Source organism: Sparus aurata, chromosome 4 (genome assembly GCF_900880675.1).
Source record: "Sparus aurata chromosome 4, fSpaAur1.1, whole genome shotgun sequence".
NCBI lineage: Eukaryota > Metazoa > Chordata > Actinopteri > Spariformes > Sparidae > Sparus > Sparus aurata.
The window spans coordinates 9,740,869-9,762,883 of record NC_044190.1 but is presented as its reverse complement, the minus strand read 5'-3'; the positions used below and the strand labels follow the sequence as shown (position 1 = coordinate 9,762,883).

At 40.9% G+C, this 22,015-nt stretch overlaps 1 protein-coding gene across 11 annotated transcripts in view; it reads right to left on the bottom strand.

Moving 5' to 3' along the window:
* akap13 (A-kinase anchoring protein 13) overlaps positions 1 to 22,015 on the bottom strand; it is a 120,932-nt gene that overhangs the window by 63,511 nt on the left and 35,406 nt on the right. For 8 of the 11 annotated variants that reach the window (XM_030413976.1, XM_030413978.1, XM_030413980.1 and 5 more), the window contains 7 exons: positions 19,183 to 19,336; positions 15,890 to 16,053; positions 15,180 to 15,351; positions 7,057 to 7,240; positions 5,043 to 5,238; positions 2,704 to 4,783; positions 1,126 to 1,211 (listed from right to left, as the gene is read on the bottom strand). In XM_030413976.1, coding sequence (XP_030269836.1) covers positions 1,126 to 1,211; positions 2,704 to 4,783; positions 5,043 to 5,238; positions 7,057 to 7,240; positions 15,180 to 15,351; positions 15,890 to 16,053; positions 19,183 to 19,336 — 3,036 coding nt within the window. The remainder of the gene's footprint in view (positions 1 to 1,125; positions 1,212 to 2,703; positions 4,784 to 5,042; positions 5,239 to 7,056; positions 7,241 to 15,179; positions 15,352 to 15,889; positions 16,054 to 19,182; positions 19,337 to 22,015) is intronic. The other 3 variants (XM_030413979.1, XM_030413984.1, XM_030413985.1) reach the window with 1 other exon arrangement.

Genomic DNA, 22,015 nt, shown 5'->3' with positions numbered 1-22,015 from the left:
CTAGGAACAACAGAAGCCTGGATTCAATTCACACAACACTTTATTGGGCTTTAGTCCATGAAAAAATCCTATTAAATTCTGTTTTGCAGATGAGGATTGCAAGCTGAGCTTGAATTTAAATCTACAGATGCATGATTACAATCTGTGGTGCGACCGGCCATGCTAACGGGAAATAGAATGATTAAATTATTAACAGTGGAAATCTGTCACACATTAACTCATGTCTTCAACTTTAGTTATCAAACAGTTGTATTTGGACTCATGATGCTGAGATCTAGTGTTGAAAGCATGCAGTCCATCTTTGGACCACATAAACAATAGATGGTGATTATGAACTTGTCTTGTATTACAGTTAACATGTACAGTATATTTACTGCACATGTCTGAGGAAACCCACAGTCAATATAGGCCCAGTATCATTTTCATGTATGTAAGTAACATGACATACAGGGCTTGGTGGAGTGGGATGGGAAATCCTAGTTGTTCAAAAGCTAATAATATTTGATTTCTGGTTGCAATAGATATCTTCATATACTTTTCTTGCAGATATTTTACAAACAAAAAAAGGAAATCTTTTTTTTTTCAGGTTTATTAAGAGTGCAAGAAGTTATTTTCATATGTACATTCATGACCTTCATTAATTTTTTCTTTTCTCCCCTGTCAAAAATCAAGCTGCTCTGTACTGCACGTTTAAGATGTTGCAATACAAAAAAATCCTGCTTTATGAGTCCCTGATAGCCTTTCTAACACATTAGCTTGTTTTCCTTTGTAGTTCCTAAATGAATCAGATTGACAGGCAGTGTGACTTGCCATGGCACGAGCAGCCTAGGTTGAGATAATGACATTGTTATGCACCAATTAGTGATATTTTTAGTTCCATCTGTGTTTGACTAGTCAAAATATCTGCTGTTAGAGACTCAACTAAAATCCACACCTCATTTTACCTCATGTCATATCCCAGGAGCTGAGCCTGATTGTCTGTTTGCTCACATCTTCATGCCAAAGGTTATTATGGGTGTTTCAAATGTTTAACAAACAATGACTCATCTTAAGACTCATGTTGATTAAACCACCGTCTCCAACAAAGCCAACACTATTAGAGATCGACTTAAACTTTGAGCTCACCTTGGAGGAGTCCATTTCCACTGTTGGGCCAATTTCTTCCTCCTCTGCACCGATAACAGTTTCTTCAGACATGATGACTTCCACCTCTGGAGAGATACACACAACACAATGCGATCAGCTCAATTGCAAATCTTCCAAATACAGGAATCAATAATAAGTCTACCCTGACTGCAGAAACACTAAGAAGTGTGAGTGTGTTCTACAGTGATGTAGCAACTTGCATCTTTGTTCATATGTACTATCAAAGCATTCCAAGTCGATACAATTCTCATAAGACAATAACCATTTGTATGTAAAAAAAAAATTCATTCTTTGATTGTAAAAAACAGAAACCAGACGGTCTATTAACGGTCCTGTATAATTATCTGAGATGTATTACTTCTTGGAAGGTTTATGTAAGTGAACATGACTTGATGAATGATAGACCCGAGTGGAAAATGAAATGTCTCTCCACAAAAAACAACTGTTCACCTTCCTGTGATTTTAAACATCCACTAGAATCCAGACTAAATATTCACATCCTGATTGTGAATCCATGAAACAACAGACAGCTTGTCTCTGATCACCTATGATGTTACCTGATGCTTCCTCAGTCAGGCTGTAAATACATCTCCTCATTCATAATGACACCCCACTCTCTGTGTGACGCACAGCACCAACCTTGCCCTTGACCTTTCTTTATTGGACTTGGGTCCAGCTCAATTATTCCTGATGACTGAAAATTGCCAACAGAGGAGTGCTGCAAGTTCACTCAGAGAAGAGAGACTCTCACTTCCTCCTCGATGCTCACATCAGCGAGCTTGTGTATGTTTGTTTTGGAGAACCCAGCCTTCTCGCTGTACATCTGAGACTCAGTCACATGCACTGGTAATGTGACTGTGCCTGCTGACATACAGCGTACTGTAAGCCAGAGTGTGCATGAGACAGAAACTGAACTCTAGTTTTATGTCTTAAAAAAATACTTAAACCAATTATTTCAGTCATCAAAATAAATGTTGAGTCATTCATTTAGAGGTGCACGGTGTAGCTTTTTCAGCCCATCCTCATCAGAAAAAAAAACATATTTTGAAAGCAGCTTATCATAACCCATACTGACATTTGTTGTCTTATCATAACTTAACATACAAGTCTGCTTTGCTCTAATGTTGTAAAAATAGAGGTGTAAATATGAGGCTTTAAAGTAGGCCTACATCTAAAGCTTGAGCTTCTCCAAACAGCTATTTCAGGTATTAAGGCCCTGTCTCTTTTTTGTATATATGCCCGTAAAAAAAGTTGCATAATGTACTTTTTATAGTTGACTTACACTTGATTAACAGCTGCACCTCTAAAAGCAGACAGAATAGGCAAAGCATGTCTTCACAACAGGATGTCACACAAAAGCCAAAACCCTCTAAACACGATTATAGTGAGCTATGCTGCCTTTAGCTTTGTGGAGCTGTTGCCATTAATCACTAACAGAGGACTGAATCTGATTTAGTATATTTGTTTAGGAACAAGATTTTGACAAACATATTGCCCTGTGATGTATGCGAGTGTGTGGAACTAGAATAAACCTGAAATAAATCAGTGCTTGCCCACCTTGTATTGCACTTTGTGGGACTCCATCCACTGCGTCGCTTGAAGCTTCATCGTCTGGAGAGGGTGGTTCTACTTCAAGGGCACTGGCATCTGCACTGTCTGAAAGTGGAGTGACACCGTGTGATGAAGATGCATCAGTCTGATCCTCTGACTGACTCACTCCCTCATCAGCTGACCTCTCAACTGCTGTCATCTCTGAATTATCCTTCTCAGGTTGCTGTAGAAGCAACTGCAAATCTCCGATCTTTTCCACTGCAGATTTATCACTGGTATCTGTTGACAGATGGTCTCCATCAACAATCACTTTACCTTTTTCTGCAAAAGATGCACAGGCTTCAAGTAAAACTCTACTGATGACCTCTGATGCCAAATGTTCAATCTCCGCATTCAGTTCAGAGTCATTGGCCTCTCCAGTTTCACTATCATCGAACTTCACCGTTGGAGCATCCCCACTCTCTGACAGCGCTGGACCCAACGACAGATCCTCGTTGGAAGGTTCTAGGGCGAGTTCCTCTACTATCCCCTCAGTGTTCAAAGTCTCCATTGTCTGGAGGCTGGGTGACAGTTGTGATTCAGGCTCAGTGCCAGTGCAGTCGTTCACTGGTGGTGCACCGTCAGTGCCCGGCTCCAAGGGGAGCACTGCGTCCAACGTTAAAGAATGTTCACCAGGTTTTGAATCATTTGGATTCTCCAGCTTGAATTCTGTTGAGGACTGTTCTTCCTGAAGACACTCCTTATCCTCTACACTAGCACTGTCCCGAGTGGGATGATATATTTCTGTTGTCGAGCTTCCAACTGATTGGAAACTGCCATCATCGTCACTGGAGATGCCATGAGTCATCCCTGAATCAGGATCAGCATGTCCGTCACTGGAGCTGGGCATTGTTTCAGGTGATGGATCCGTCCGTACATATTCCATGGAGTTACCGGCTTTGTCCAAACCAGGCAAACTGGTACTTTCAATACTGTATCCACAAGGTTCAGCTACGTCTTCACCATCTAGCACTTTACAACTGGCGGTCCCAGTAAAATTCTCAGAATGACAACCGGTTTCTGAAGCCAAGCCCCACTCCTGCTCTGTAGCGTAATCCCTAACAGCTGTTTCCTGGTTTTGTTCCAGGCTGTTTATGTCTGGCGGAGGTTCCCCCTCATGGAGGCCTTCTATCAAGAGACATGGAACAGCAGATTCAGGCCCCTCGATTACATCACCACAGTTTATCAGTGATGGGTTGGGAGGGTCCCCTGGGGTTGATAGAGGGTTCGTTAACCCTTCACTCTCAGTCTTCTCCTCCTCTAAATAGAGTCCGTCACAGAGGTCCTGGCTAGGATTCATCTCTTCTTTCCCAACTTCTTCCTGTAAGCACTCCTTCATTTCAGAATCAGAGTTCTCCGATACATCAGAGCCCTCCGATGATGGAGACTGGCCCATGACTGAAGCTTTTGTGTCTTCACTGGGCGTAATGAGATCAGTTGACTCCAAGTTGGTCTCCTCCTCCCTCCTTGTAGCTGTGCTGTCCTCTGCTTCCTGTTCTGATATTTCCTTTCCCTCCGCGGCCTCCTGTCCTTCCCGGATCACAGCCTCTCCTCTATCAGTTTCCTCTCCCTGTTTACCACAGCCTGCTGCCGGTTGGCTTCCCACAGTGAGGCTCTCCCCTTCTGCCTCACTCTGTGCTCCTTCACTCCTGTCGCACAAACTCAAACTCTGGGTGGAAACAACAGGCTGCTCCGTTCCCTCCTCCTCCACTTGGCAGTAGTCTCGCCCGGTGTTTGAACTGGGAAACACCCTGTCCTCTGGGGGGCCAAGGCCATGCTCCTGGGACTCTGACGTTGGACCACTCACAGACAAACTACAGTCTCTCTCTGAATTCTCAGTCTCACCATGTCCACAATTAACACTATTGCTGCTTTCCACTGAGCAGTTTTCTACCCATCTCCCTCCTGTTGTTGTATCCAGGCACTGTGAAGCTAGATCAGGCAGCTGTAGACGCTCGAGACAGGATATCTCCGTTTCTACACCATCACAACATTCAGCAGCTGTGTGCAGAGAATCAAACTGCAGCTCCAGTTCAGAAACTCCCTGCTGGATACAGAAGAGGAGAGAATAAACGTTAGCTTTTACCCTCAGAGAAACCAACAGAGGTGCTCTCTAGTTCTTATCAATCGCCAGCTCTGTGATTGCATAAGGTGTTCCTCCGGTTATACAAACTGAGCTTGAAGGTTAAAAAAATGAGGGCAGTGAAAAGACAAACAATCCGACAATGTTTGGCTGCAGAACAAGTCCGGGTGAAGCCAACTTGAGTAGAGATAGCGTGCTAAATGGGCAGTGTGGTGTGACTCACCTTGGCATGGAGATGACATATCAAGTGCAGCAGCTGCTCCACGCTCCTGTGAAGGGTCGGAGGGTCGTGGCCGGGATGGGCGCTCAGCGTCAGAGTGTGTGTGTTCAGCCTGGGCAGGTGACAAACAACCCGGGCTTCTGTAGAGACCGGCTGGGCAGTCTCAGTCACTTTGTCCGTCTCTGTGTCCGTCTCAGCCCTGTAGTGAAATAAACACTTAGATCATCCAGAAGTGGCTGTGGCCTGATTGGCTAACACAGTACAGAACTGTTTTCAGGAGAAGGTTTTACCAATGATGTCAGCTGATCCAGACTCCCCCCTTTCTTAGAATAATCCACGTGTACCACCGTTTTTGTTTCACCAGAGTTGAAAAGTCCAACAGTCAAAGTTTGTGATTGTTTGTCTATTCTAGCAGTTTAGCATGTAATCAGGCAACCATTGAGATGCCGTCAAGTAATAAAGAAGCAAGTAAATGTTTCCAAGTTCCAGACGCTGTGGCCAATCAAAAATGGTTCTTTCCTCCCAGTAGTTAAATGAAGATCACTCCTAGTTGATAAGCTTTCTGAGAAAGCTTTCCTCCCCCTGATCCATTCGCTGTAAGTGTTGAAAGGTAAAAGTATGTGCAGTGTTTTGGTTAATAAAGATAGTGCTAAAAAAGGGGAGACACCTCCCAGTCAGGCAGATCCGTTTGCGTAATCCTGGGCGGACTGCTTTAGCTGTGAGGCCGGGTGGCTGATGTCACCAGCCGGGCTGCAAGCGACTTCACTTTTCATGAGGCAAATGTAATTACCAACACATAAAGAGGGGGCTGTAAGTTGTAAAGGAACTTCAGTCCACACAGGGTAATGAGCGAGCTCAATAAGTGGTAGTTGTCTTTCAGCTTGTGGCATCTTCATTTTGAGCTAAATGGAAACTATTCTGCAGCAGATAAGTCGACTGCTTAAGAGACATAAAAAGGGTTCATTTCCACTTTGTGCCGTGTCTCAGTCCATTTACCAAAAAGCTGCTTTTTCCCCCGCAGTTTAATGTTTCACTATAAAGGGATGCAAAGAATTTGACCTCACTAGTCACTCAGGCATTATTAGGGATAATACCTGACAACTGCAAACAAAGCACATACATCCTCCATTAAACACTGCAGTGTGTGTGGATTCAAGTTACACATACTGAGATGTTGTTGAGAGGTATTAAAACAGGTCAGTACACACAGAAGAAGTAACTAAGGCGTTTGTGTTGTGAATAGTTTCTCATCTCTCTGGATTCTTTTGGAACAATACTGGCAGCCCACAACTTTTCAATTTGCCCTCAACTATTTGACTTCAGCTGTAACTGCTCAGCTCGGCAGTGGGCTTTGTGGTGATGTTCTCTGGATACCTCTATTGTTCCATCAAGACAGCAGACAAACAAGGTTGCCCTATTGGGCCTGAAGAAACCACACCATCTGACCTGTGATATATTGACATGAGACTGTTTGTACAGACAGGAGGGCAATGTTCACTGAAACTCAGAGCTAGTATCACTGTCGCACAATATGGACATGTTTTTCATACGTTTTCTCTCTGTGGTTTATTGTTTTTTTTTAATTATGCTGGAACTAACTTTACAATTATTTCTTAAGATATAATATGTAAAAACAAATGTTAATCAAAATGTCTTAAAACAACTAGAACCGTGCTACATGTTTTTGTACATAGTATCCCAAATGCTCCCAACAATGTTTACACCACAAGAAATCTGTAATTCATTCAAGGTCACGGTGCATTTTATTTTGTCACTTGTTGTTATAACTTCTGGTCGAGTAAGATTTAGGAAGGAAGTTGGCCAATGTGACAAAACAAAACATAAACAAAACTTTTGAATAGTCACCACAGATAGATTTTCCAGTTTAACTGTTTAACAATGAAGACCACGGCTCCCATGATCCCTTGGTACCTATGTCCCCTCTGGCAGCTGAAATTACATACTGTACATCTAAAACAGATTTTGACTGTCATCAAAACATGTCCTTAATGCTTACTTTGTAAGAAGCTCGTGGACACTTTCATGTCCTCTCAGGGCTGCAAGCACAGATGGGGTGTGGCCTTCTCTGTTGGCCAATTGCAGGGCCTCTTTCGCTCCAGACTGCTGCAGCAAGAAGTGTGTAACCCGAAAAAGACCTCGACGTGCTGAGAAATGCAGTAGAGTCTCCTGGGGATTCAGGTCTGAGGAAGAGACAGAGGAAGAGAAATACAGAAATAAATACAAGAGCACAGGAAGATTGAAAGAAACAGAGGAAGACAGAGGGTGCAGCTGTTCAGGCAACCAATTTGTGGTGCACTAGCCGACATACCATCACTCGCTGCAGCTTGGCAACACCACTGTGTCGTCTGATTAAACTAGTACAGGGTCCACAACGACCCAGTAAACAACAGACCTTTACACATTAACAGACTGATAAAACCCTGCATGTCTCTGCTGGGCTTCAACAATGGATCAACACACATGTTTGTGAGCCTGACAGTGAATTATGCATTAAAGTCAACATGCCAACCAACATTAATTTAAAACCATCTGTGCAGGAAATGTCAGAAATGTGGAAATGCCTCTAAAGCAGCGTCTGACATGTGATAATAAAACTATCACAGCAACAACAACAATAATGATGCATGTGACTTAATCAAACCACGCCATTTCATTTTAGCAGAGGTGAGCAACACTAAGTGCACCTGACTCCCACTTTTAATTTAAGTCCATTATTGGCCTCATACATCAACCCAACTCCTAATAGCACCATCAAGCACTGAAACCCTCCCCTTTACACGTCCTCAAAGACAATAATGGAGATTCATGGACACACACACACACACACACACACACACCCACACACAGACACACAGACAGATCTCCATCTTGCTGCCAAAGCAACAGATATTCAGGCAGGCTTAGGCAGGATGAGTGTCTGGTGGTTATTCCAGAGATATTCTCATCTCAAGTTGAATCTCAGCAATTTAAACTTTCTCAGCTTTCTCTGGAAAAGAGTATTTAACATATCTTGGTCTACAGTTGCACAATCTTTTCTGTAATTATCAATATATGTTACTGTCTGGCCACTGGCAAATGTATTTTCAATTCAAAAGGGCATCCTGAGAAAAGGGCTTAGCTTGTTTAAAAGGAAGGAAAAGCTAATCCTGGAGTTCAATAAATGGTCATTTTACAATAAAAGCTGGAACATTCAGATGACTGGAGAGGAATAAAAACCTTAATAAGTTAAAGCAGAGGACATAAAATGTTAGACGACTGTACGTGTTAGGAGGCTCAATGGCTTGTTGTTTGAAAAATCTGCACTTCAGCACCCAGATGTCTTGTAATGCAGAGTCAGTAAACTGCACACAGAAAGCCCGGGTTTATCAAACCAGCTGGTCTGTGGTTATTTATAACAGCTGAAACCACAGGAAAGAGAAAGATAAAATGTCTACAGTATGGTTGCTGAGTCCAGATTTCTCTGGACAGAGTGTTTCTTCACTGTTATTAGAGAGCTTATGTTTTATTCTTTAGCTTTCATTTGTCACTGCCTGTGAATAGAGGATTTTCTTCATCCAGCGACACAGAACCAGACATTTATTTAAGCAAACCAAGATGATTCATAGTTTTTCAGTTGGACAGAGCCTAGCAGTTCTACATTGCAACTTGTCTGACATTTCTTCAATTTTAAAGATTTCTGCTACAAGATAAATTCGGTTGGAACGGAGTAAAAAAGAGCTGAAAATAGCAATAGATGATAGAAAAGGGCAGCACAAAAACATTTTACTGTTATCAGCACCACAATAACCATTAGGCAACCTTTACAATGTAGGTTGTGTCTGTTGATGAGAGGTTTCAGTCCATTTACCCTGCACCAGTCTGAACCAGCCTGCCCTGATGAATTTCAGCCTAATTGGTCATATTTAATGCTCCAGTTGGCCGAGCCGGGCCAGACTGGAATGCGAGGTGCCAAACAGCAGCAGGAAATGCTTTACTGCTGGGTTTGATAGTGGTTCTTCAAAACTGGCTGCTATAACATCCATGATATTTTTGTACTATGGCATCTGGGAGGGTCAGCTGGGAGATACACCTAGTAACATGCAGCCATTTGCTGCAGTACACTAAACACCGGCATGAAATGGCTGAACAGTTTATAGGGTCAACATGACCAGAGCCGCTTCACTGATCCTTGGCAGCCAATCTAGCTACTAGCCAGCTTTACTGGCTATATAATGGTAAAGTGAATGTCTTATTTCTTCAAACTTCTGTCTACAAAAAACTTTGGGCTGGATATTCAATTTTCAAATACATTTTTTTGAAAGAGGAAAGCAGAAAATCTTCAAATATGGGATGCTTTAACTGGAAAATTGTAGGGACTCTAGGGACGTCAGTTTGTGGGCTGATCAACCAGTCAAAAAATATTAAATGGAGTAGCATGAAATTTGGTGAACATTACCATGGCACCCAGAGGATGAATCCTACCAGTTTGGTGATCCCCTGACTATTCTTCTATCACTACCATGAGGTTGATTCTATTGTTTTTTTCTGTTATGTCTTTACAGCATTTAGACAGACTGTGATAACATTTAGTGCCATGAGGTCAGAGTTTTCATTTGTCTTTGCTTAATGACCAAATGAATACCTGCGAATATAACTGATGTTCCCATCAGCCAAAGCTGCACTTTAGTGGTTATAAATTAGCAACGACTAGCATGCTGGTGGACATGCCACACATTATACCTTTTAGACATCAGCAAGTTTACACTGTCATTGTGAGCGTTCTAGCATGATGAGATTTGCATATAGTACAAAGACTCAGAGAGCTGTGAAGATGGCTGTACACACTTTTGCTTTGTTCCAAATAGGGTATGTTTTCTTAATACGCTCACAGTGCATAATGCTGCCGCCATTACAAAGTACGTACTGTTGCATGTAGTATGCATACAATTTGGACATAACACTTTATCATAACAGTCTGCCTTAAACTTTGACCCTCTGGCTCATACATTCATCACTTTTTGCAGCACAAAATTTGAAGTAAAAAGTAAAAGTATGCAATTGAATTTATGAGCTGGCTCCATAAAAATGCATCTGTGCTTACTCTAGTGCTCAGTCAATGTGTCGTATCGTCGTGTGCACTGAACATTGTGTGTAAGGATATGCACAAAAGCATGCTGGTTTCCATACTGCAAAATCAGCAGAGGACACCCTGGTGTTTTTGGCATACTGCATATGTCATACTATGTATTCAGGCATACTAGATGTTTTTCTGGCATACTAAATAGTATGGTAGTATGTGTTTTGGAACGTAGCCCTAGTCCTGTTGATTAATGATATAAACCATTCAAATATTTTCAAAAACCACAAATGTATTTAACCAACCAAGTGTTTAAAAATGTACACATTTTAAATGAGAAGAGCAAATATCAGGGGATTTTACACTTTGTATTTGATAAGGTTGTAGATCACTCAGTCACCTGCTGAAATGGTATTGGCTGAAAAAACATTGGCTAAAGATAATTTGACACTGAATGTTGCTAACTGTTAAAACAAAGGTAAATTAAATAAGAGTTCTTCCAGGTAATGTAGATGTCCCCAGGAAGACAATAAATGGTTGCCTATGGTGAAGTCAGTGACTGCTGTGTGTCCACAGCACAAAGGGTGACTGAGATAAACCACCATCACCTCCACCTATAGTCCACTGCTATCCATCATCTGACAGATTTGATAAATGAGGAGCAGAGCTGCAGTTCTCCTCCCACCCCATAGTTCAACACAGCTGAGTGTCTTGTATTGAAGCAGTGACATATTGTGAAGCAGAGCTTATTAGAGCACCCATCACTCACCGCAGCAGGAAGACGCCTTTAACATCAACAAAATGACAACTGACTTCAATGCAAAAGAGCCTGTTTGTGTGGGTGTGCCTGCGGATGTGAGCGTGTGTCCATATCTAAAAAGCTGTAGCACTTTTCACAGTAACAAGCAGATCTTATCTACCCAGCAAGGAAGTCATTATTGAAAATGTGATGACTTTTCTTTATAGGCTCCCAACCAATAATGAGTCAAACATTTTAAGTGTCCAGAGAGTATGGACATTCAATCTCCCATATATACCCACTGAGTCTTCATTTTGCCAGAGAACCTGCTGGTTCTGTTGGTTTGGTTTAATATCCAAGTCTAAGTTAAACCATAAGCTATTTTCCTAACAATAGCCAGAGGCAGGGGCTGTGCTCTAACTACTCCCAAAAGTCTTGTTTATGCTGCTTCGCAGAGAGCAATTACCTAACAGGGTTTATCATCCACATCAGCTTGTTTGGCTTCCTTTAACTGATTAAAGTCATCAGAGTCAATGGCTAGAGAAAATTGGCACTTAAATTTGAATAAAAAATATAGGTTTGTTTGCACTGATACAGCCATTTCTCACAACCCAAACTGCTGTTTGGCCGGGCTGCAGCGCAGAGGGACACAGCTCTGTTTGATCAGACTAATACCAGAGTAAGATGAAAGTCCATATAGGGACATGTTTTCATGTTCATGTCATTCTGTTCACACAAGCTGCCAACTAAAAACCACACTGACATCAGCTTTTTATTTGTAACTGCACAGAGATGTACGTATAAGGCTTCTTTGATTTCAGATATGTCAATGTACTTTATAGAGTCAATCACAAGAAAAAAAATCAATCATTCAGTATTTATTAGATAAAAAATGTGTTGTTGACTACAGCTTCACAAATGCAATGATAATATTGTATGCCTCTGCGGTCCATTTGCTGCTCCAGGGAGCTCAGGTAGGGCCCTATGATTTTGCGGAATTGGCCGATTAGAAGAATCTATTTTCTAATGCGTAATTTGACATAAATTCACTGAAATGCTGTTTTCGTGGGGAAGAGGAACATACGTCTGGGGAACACTGCACGGAGGGAAGCAAATCTGGGTGGCACAACAAGCCCCCTCCACAGACTGAGCCCCTGTAAGCATGGCGAAGCGGCTGCCCACGGCTCTGTCTTTGAGAAACTCGTCATTAACCCCTCAGTGCAGAGCCGAGCAGTTCTCGAACGACTTGTATGTGTCAGGTGAACTGTTGTTTTACAAATTCTGCCAACACTCAGATTACTGGAAGTGTTAAAATATGTGCAATGCCATGTGAGAAACAAGGAAAAGTACAACATAACTCCAGAAAAGATTTTGTGGCTATGTGTGAGGAAATGTGTTGTTTGTCACCTCAATAAATTTAAGTAGTTATATTCAATTTGTGTACATTTTAGTCATTTACATTAAAACACAATGTTTTTGGTAGTAAAATATGAGTAAAAAAAAAAAAAAAAACAGGATTCCCAAAAAGTTAAACTGAAAAACCGGAATTTGGGAAAAAATTTAACGGAATTTGGGAAAAAATAAAAATGATTTTATAGGGTCCTACTCAGGTCATTGACATACGTCCTCAACCACACTCAGTCATATCTAAACACCTCTTCTCCATCTGTACCAAGAGCAACATCTGTTCCTTATTCTTTGGGGGCTCCATTGAATGGAAAAGGTTTTTTAGAAGGTGTCAAATCCAACTCCACTTTCTCCCCTCAATCATCTTCATGTTCAGAGTAGATAATGGGCTGCCCACAGCCATCTTGACCTCCCCTGACTGTTTCCATCTCGTTTCTGCCAAACCCAGGACCAAGACTGTAGTGCACCATTTCTTTGGCAATGATGTCAGCCTTGCCAGCCTGGAGCATGGTTCGGGTGATTCATGTCCCCACAAGGATGAATTTCTTTGGCGTCAAGATGTGTATTGGCTTCCCAGCAAACACGTGCGTTTGGCTTGGACATGCCATAGTCCCCATTGCTGGGGGCCCTCTTCATACAGCTGTGTGATTTGGTCTTCATTCATTATAGATTCTGTAACTCTGGCTTTTTTCTCCAGGGTAGGGTAAAGAACCCTCACGCCGAACCCTCGATCGTCAATTCATTCAGGAATTTACTAGGTAAAAATGTGATCCTGATTACAGCTTCACAACTATGACTAAACGAATTCTGTCATAGTTTGCACTGGATATCATCAATAATATGACTACCACAAATCTAAATGGATGTTTCATACCTGATCCAGCCGTACTGTTTTAATCATTATCCCCACACAGCAACGGTTTACATGTTTTTATTCACATTGTGATATAAAGTGGGCTGTGAGCGCTGCATGTACTTCCATAACTGGAGTTACAGCTCAGGTAACTTCTATTTCACACTGTATCATTATGGATTAGGAGACCACTGCCTTGCAACCACCTTGTTTACATTATTTCTTTCAGGGTGCGGCAATCACATCGCGCACAGCTATTGCAGTGGAGACGGCTTTGCTGTCTTACTACAAGGAGACTATAACTGAGCCTTTCTACAACTTGCTGGTGTTATCTTCACCATCACAATCTAAACTGGCGTCAGAAACCTGCGGGAGAGATCAAAACCAGCCACAGCTTATGCATACTCTGTGTTTCATCTCCATCAGAGCGACATGGGTCAGCTAAGGCATAGCCAATGGCAGATACATTACATGAATAAGCTCCTAAAAAAACTAAAATTTCTCCTCGAACAAAGAATGTCAAGACATTTCTTTGGCCTCTGGTTGCTTGCCACTAGTGTGTGATTTAGCAGTTTATCAAATACATGATTGGTCATTGAATCGTTGTAGAAAACTCAAATTGCGCATTACTGTTGTATGCCTCTGCACACCAGTCAAGTTGCAGTTTACATCCATGTCTGTCTAGACTCATGTAATAAAGGCTAAGTTGTTGATTGATTGTGCTTATTGAGCTTTTTACAGACTGATTAGTACAAAAGGACCAATGGAGAGCTTCTTAACATGTTGTAACAAAATGCATTTAAAGCTTAAACTCAGGTAAACCAAATATGTAATATTGCAAACAAGAAGCTACAAATTCTAAAACATGGATAACCCCAAATCCCAGCTCCAGCTAGGCTGCATGTTGAAGTGTCACTGAGCAAGATACTGAACCCCAAATTGCTCCTGGTGTGCGGTTGGCACCTTGCATAGCGGCCTCTGCCATCCTTCGTTATGGATTTGCAAAATGGGCAGATAGTGTCATTGTTGTCACAGCAAAGATGATCTCGGCCTACCTTTTATCTAAATAGACATTTTTGCAAATTTTTGTCATAATAAGCGAAGACCCTAAAGAACTGGTTAAATGTTGAAATATAATTTTTCATTGAAATGTAGTCCAGTTTTAGCAAACAGCTAAATGACTTAACTGGGCTGCGTCGTTATCAGCTGATCCAACTTTCCAACTACAAACCTTAGAGGAAAAGGAAATATAAGCCTCAAGGCTCTGCTTCAGGAAATCAATTTTACATAAATCTACAAAAAAAAATCCCAAGTATCAATCGAGGGATGTCAATTTCGGTTCATTTTGCTCATGATAGGCTGACATCCATTAATTTGTAACATAAAAGCGTAAAATTATGTGATTACAAAGAAGAAATAAAGGAGTTTGATTAAAGATGATTTGCCAGCAAGTAATTCCAGCAAGGTTAAGTTAGACAACTTCATCCACACAGCACTTTCACAGCCACCCAATGGATGTTGCACAGAAGCAGTACCTTAATGGTATGTTTATCCCAAAGCCCTTGTCGTGACCAATTTCAGACAAGTGCTATTAGGCTGAAACACTTCCACATTCACACAGACAAGCTTAGTCTGTTGGAAGGCGTGGCTGCCGACCGTGATTAACCCAAACGTCAGTGTAAAATGTGTTCAGTTCCACTCTGCCAACACAGCAGTGACGGTGGTGCTTCAAAGCATATCACATAAATCAGCTGCCAGATTTGTCTATGAGGGAGAAGTTAAACAGAAGTCATTTCTACTAGTCAGCAGCAAGGAACATTCACTGCAAAGCATACACACAATGCTAAGAGAGCTTAGTCTTCCTAGTTTCATTGATATGTGGCGACCATTTTGAGAGATATTATATTATAATGTGGCACATAGGCAAACACAGAAATAGAGGCATCATTATGTGCTGATACAACTATAATTTCTCACTTTGTTTCTTCATGAGATACATTTCTATAAAACTAAAACAAATTGTGTGAAAAATGTTTAAGCTACGTCTAGTCCCTCCAGCCTCACCTGTGCTGTTGGTTTGTTTTCTACCCAGTAAGCTCCATCCAGGAGGCAGGGCAAGGTGGTGCAGAGCCAGCGCCAGGCTCTCGTCCAGGCGTTCACACTCCTGCAGGGGAATCTGACACTCGTCCAGCAGCAGTGCCCCATCGAGGCCGTCGGGCCGGCCCGCCGTGCTCACCTGTGTGAAGGGTGATTACAAAAGATGACTCAAGTTTTTACAGAGGACAAGCTGAGGCTTAGTCTACTGGAAGCACTCACTTTAAGATGCTCAGCGTAAGAGCATTAACCAAATGCCTGAAACGTAAGATGTAAATGTAGGAAGAGACAGCCAAATGCTTCTATCAGTACTAAGCTCAATTTGGGGCATTGCTGGGATGACAATAACAAATTATAATCAGTTTAAAGAAGTGAAAAAACATTTGAGTTCTCAAGACAGTTGCATTATCTTGTCCTCTTTCTTGGCAATGGAAATTATATATCCAACGTCTATGGGGTGATAAACTGTGCTGAAAAGAGTGAATTAATTGAATACAGAGAACTGTGAGACATCAAGCCTTGTCATGGAAGAAACAATAACATGTTTTGTCTTACTGTCACTTTGTTCGCATTGCTGTATCGCTTGTAACCAATGGTAACCAATTGTTCTCCTCCTCTGTGACAAGTCTCAGTTTTTGTGTTTGTTTTCCCTCTAAGAAATGAAAATGACTTATGCTTACCAGGAACTGGGCCATGTCAAAAGCCAAATCCTGGACAAAGCTGAAACGTTGCTCAGCTAACGGAGCCACACGACCCACACAGGGCTTCAGGTCCTCGGGGGCCTTGGCAACACCTTGGCTGACTGAACACAAGGTGACCGACACCACCTCACAACAGTCATGAGCTAAAAGACGATACAAGGAGGGACAGAGAGAGAGAGGGTGTGAAGAGAGAGAGCAGAGGGGGGGGTGCAGGACAACAAGTATTTGTTTAATGTACTGTAGGTTTAGGACTAAATCCCCTATGTGTTTCACATTTGTTTTGGGAATAAGCAGTTTGCAGTGCACACAGAGGTGTTTATCAGTGCTTTGACAGTTGTGGGCAAGTTTCAGCCAGCAAGTTGACACTGCAGTCATAAAGAGCAACACATTTAAACAATAATAATAACAATAATAATGATAATAATAATAAGAATAATAATAATGGCAAAATCAATCATGAATAAAGAAAATGTGATATTAAATTTACAACAGTTTAGATCTCTGAAAAAATATTAATTATGAGGCAAAAGTGAAGCAAAGGAGATACAAAATAGAGCAGATGCTTGCTAACTGCAACTACTGTGCTAGCAGTGCTAAATCTCACCAGATCCCACGAGCGCTTTTCTATGACAAGTCAAAACGTCTAATTCATGCAGTTTGTTCAACTAGGAGAAGACGTACAGAAGACGTCCTGAAAGTACAATGATTTGGTTCATTAATTTAATTGTACGGTTAACTGTTGTTAAATGTTGTGAGTGCTACTTGGGAGGAATGTGAACATGTTACTGTTGTAAATTTGTGTCCAATGTTTGACGCAATCATGTTTACATTCCTCCCTTCAGGAAAACTTTCACACTCTGCATCAACCACCTGCCCAAAAAAGACTATATGAGTTAAGGAAATGTATCTATGAGCACCGTGCTTTTTAAATCATGAATGAACAGTGAGTCTGAGAGATATTCTTCCAAAGAGCCAGTTTTGCTAAATAACCTCATTCAAGTTCAGCCAGGTTTACCAGGGGTAATGAAATCATCACACCGCCACAACACAAACTGGGGATTAACTAAAGACTATCTACATTTTTTTGTAAACTAACTTCACATAACTGTACAATGAAAACCAATCATTACCAATCATCAGTAACAATACAGTGCATACCTGAATTGTTGCCCACTTAGTTCATTCCTATTCAGCAGTCACAAATCTCATTTAACCAACAAATGAACTAGGGTGGCACTCAGTAGAGCCTATACCTCCACCAAGGACCGATAGTCCCCTTTAATTCAATCAAGCCTAATCCAATAGCAAACTGGATAGGCCTGTATTACTCCTGTAACTGCTTGACCATAATTCAGGCACACCAGATCTATGAGCTGAATCAAACTGTAGCTATTAATGGATACCAGCTACCTAATAACAACAGATTTTTTTTTATCAAGATCCATGTATTATAACCCCTTAGAAATAATGATAAGAAACGCCTCATCTCACAATGTTAAAAGAAAGTAAGAAAAAGTTCTGCATTCATTCCTTTATTCAGATCTGCACCAACAGTTAATGAGGTGTATTCTGGGCTGAGACCCAGCCTTAATCCAGGTTTCATTGTTTCTGTTCAATAGCTTCTGTGCAGCCACCCAACCAACCAGCCAACACACAAAAGGACACGGGTGAAACATACACTCCTTGGCAGAGATAATTAAAAATGTATGCAAATGAGTTTTTACCTGTCATTACAAAAGAGAGAACATATATAGGATAGCAGTCAACCTACATGGCCACTACAAAACACAACTAACAGAGAAAAAGGCCTCTGCATGGCTGCCTTGTAAATGCATGTGATGCGGACATCCCTGATTCCAATTTACAGGGCATTACACTGCCTGCTGCACCAATTTACTTCCTCCCCAAATGCCAACTCAAATGCTGTGGACGCAAGACTCTTGTCTTCTACTCTCTAATAACAAATCAACTGGAGCTGACCCCTGATAACTCCCTCCACATCTGGAACAAGACACAATATCAGACCCGTTTAATCAACACAGAGTCATTTGTTTCCTCTGTGTGAGTGTTGTTTGTTGCTACAGATGTGGTCACTTGGTCACTTGACAGTTCCACATGAATATTAAGGTTCAAATCCCTTGCTCAAGGGCACTTCAATCCGAGCCGTGGCATTGATTCAGTGTTCTCTGCAGCCATCTTCCCAGGCTGTCGAAGATTTCTATCCCAAGATCTTCTGCTTGGTCACAGGACCGGTCCTTTGGAGCTCTGCGTGTACTGATTGGAGGGGCTGTGAGGCTGCAGCTAATCTGTTAGTAGAGAGTGACACCTCCTCTGACCCCGTCAGATGGCTGTAATTCAACCAAGCTCTTAACAAGATAATGCAGTTTAACATGTTCTGCCTTTATTTTTCCTGTCTGGAATACAGACACTTGAGGAAAACAACGAGCACTTCCCAAACATATCGCTACCATCCATGTTCACTACAGGCCAGGAGTGTTCCACGGCTTTATTTCCTGTCTGCAGTGACCTTGATTTCTGTGCTGCCTGGTGTTACACGTTCACCTCACAGGACATATAGTTCTGACTTCAGTGCCGGCCAAACACATTCAATTTCACAAATAGAATAAATGGGATGTTCCCCAAGAGGAGTGATGAATGAGCCAGCTGCTAGGAAAAGCAAAATGAGGTGATTTCTCTCTCCCAAATCACAACATTAGTTTCAAAACGAGGACAGTGGTAGTGGATGATTAATCATTTATTACTTTCTTCCACAGCTATAAGAACTCCTTACTGCCCCATGCTTTCTGAGTGATGTGAGGGCAGAATAACACCATCCCCTTCTTAAACAAATCAAACAGTCTTTGGCATGCTTTAGTGCCTCCTGTAAATGATGATTTGAGCAATAGTACAGAGAATTAATCAATACCTCACATATGACTGTTTTGGAAATTAGGGATTATGATAATATTTATTGTATTTCAGTTCTTCACTCTATTCTTCACCATGTTCTGACCAAGAAACCTAAAAGTCTGCCATGATGCCACTTTCACAGAACATTTACTTCAGTTTGTGTTTATATACTAACACTAATCTGGGTAATCTAATGGGTATCCGCAACAATGACTGTACTGTGATCAGTTAACGCAGACAAACATGACAGCAAAATTTCAAATAGTCTCAACATGTAACTCATACTGTAGGTGGAGCTGCCCGCTCTCAGGTCCATTAGAGGTAAAAGGCAAGCTGCGAGGCATTGTGGCTGGGTGGCTTACCAGGACACAGCGCATGCAAGGTGTCATGATTGCTCCTTAGGGTGCTGGTCAGGTGCCTCTGTGTGCTGCCAGCAAACAACAGGAAGTAGTCCACGCCCTCGTCCTCCGCAGCCAGCTCTTCGTCAGTGAGCTGCACCGCGATAACACACCGCCCCTGCACAGACAGAGAGAAAGAAAAAAGGAAGTGGAAGGAAGTTAAAAAAGTAAAGGGCACCAAGAAAGATGAAAGCAAGAAAAACAACATTCTAAGAGAAAGTTTTTCCATTTTATGACACTTTTCTTTTATACGTTCACTACATTTAAGAGGTTAATATTGTTCTTTCTACTACACTCCATTTATTTGACAACTTTAGTTACTAATTGCTTTTAAGCTACATAATAGCTACATAAATAATAAAATATAACACTTTTTTTTTATTTTAGACTAAAGCAGTGGATTACAACGTCTTTGGCTTCTGACATCTTAGAAATAACGGTGCATCACATTTCAGATGTCTGCGCTGTAAACAGCTCCACCAAATAGTGATTTTTTTTTTTCCATCCAAACTTCACACTCCGTTCATTTCAGTGAATTTAAAATTGATCCAATACCTCACCAAAAATCAAAATCAAATAAAAGTTTAAAAAAATAAATCATTTAGAACACATTCGTCAACCAGAACTTTGTGTTTCTTCTTTCTTCTCCAATTAATGATCTCACAGCCCCTCAGACACATCTAGTGTCCATTTAGGCCATATAAAACTGGATATGTTCGTGTGTATAAATAGTGTTAACCTCGAGCAGCTAAAACGGTAACATGCTGCTCACACATTCATGCTTCGGTATTAATATTGGAATGATGTCATATGATGTATTAGTCAGAGGGACCAATCCAGTACTTACTTTAATACTTCAATTACATTAAACTACAAATATTTGTGCACTTTTACCTCAGTAGGATTTTTCCTGCAGGACCTTTACTTGTATCATATTTTTACATTACATCATATTTCTATTTCAAGTACACAATCTGAAGACTTACTCTGACTATTGTGCTGTTGTGTTGCAACACATTTGTTAATAATTTGAAGGGGATGCACCGACACCAATACTGGCATCAGGTATCGGGCTGATATATATTTCTTGTTGTCATTCCAGATTTTAGTGTCCGAGTCAGGACCCAGACGGGTTTACGGTACAGGTTTAGCGGATCAGAAAATCCATTGACCAACTGCACTCGAGTTAAGCAATCCCACATGATAATATTCAGCCAATCAAATCTGTGCATTCCAGCCGATAAACACTGCGGTGTAAAGCGAGTGACAGAGGGAAAGACGAGTGAGCAATACAGGGAGAGAAGACAGAGAGATGAATGAGCTAGAGACAGAGAAAAATAACTACACATGGCCTCTCTAAGAGCTAATGAATGTTCCCCAGAGTCTCTTGAAGTTTTGGTCAATACAAAAAGCCATTTACTGATTGAGAGGCTGTCAAGGAGTGCATGATTGCAATCGCTGAGACCTTACTTGAGGGGTACAAGAAACAAAAAAGTTATCTTTAAAAAATTAAGTACTTTATTTTAAAATGCACAATTTTTAAAAAGCTATTTCATTCATTTTTTCTATTTTACTTTTAAATGCAGCCCTTCTTTTCCTTAAAAAGATAAGAAAATTATACATATCTACAGTATTATATATCTGTATAACTAAATGTTAAGTGACAATTAATATTGTCAAAATGTTTTTGAAATGTTCTTTCTTTATTTGATTCGACAGTCAGTTCTTGAGTACATGCAGACATTTATATAACTACTGGGCTACTTCACTATATATAACACTGATTAAAATATGGAGACTGTGCAATAGTTTAATTGAAGTATTAAGTTGACTGCGTTACCTGTGTAATAAGTTTGTCTAATTTCATTGATATTTTGTCAAGTTTCCCTTTATCAAATGTGAAGACAGCGCTAATGTGGAGGCTTTTGGTTGACAAAGGAAATGATGATCATTTATATTTACTTAATCTATTATCAGTTGTTGTAACAAGCAGAATAGAAATGTAATCCTGTCTTCCAATTTAGTGCATCTGTAACCGGATAATTATTTTTGTAGCAGAAATATTGGTGTTGGTACTCGGTATCGGCAAGTAAACAAATGAGAATACCTGTACCAGGTTTGAAAAAGATGGTATTGGTGCACCCCTAATAATATGCATACATTTAATATCACTGTATTTATCATTTATTTGTCAATGTGCAATTCTTTGTGGGTAATCCGATGAGAAGTTGAACCTCTGCAGATCCAACACTGTCACTGGAATAATTTCAATTAAAACGGTCCCTGTTTATGGAAGAGAAGCACATTTTCCAACAAATCTTAATCAACACACATTTCCTGTTCACACTTGCTGCTAGAGTGCATGCTGGCCATGAAGACAACTCCAATAGATATGTCAATTCACTGAGAAGTTATGAAGAAATATTTGAAGCTGGTCAGAGACACACATATCTATGCACAGAAATACTCAAGAACACAAATGCATCTCTAACATAACCTAACACAGCCTGGACAATGGGTCTATACTCAGAAAAAACCCCAAACAACTCTAACAATTGAGATTTTGAAATTGACAACTAAGACAAAAAGTGTGAATTCTAATCCAACTCCCCTAGCTGAGTACAAATGTGCATGTCTATCAGTCTCCCACAGATAAAATCAAAGGTGATGAAGAGAGTGAAATCCAATCTCAGTCTGACACTTCAGATGCATTTAAGACAAAAGCTGATGCCAGGTGTGAACTACAACCCTTGTTACAAACTGCATATCTGGGTACCAAATCTTAACAGAGCCTTAA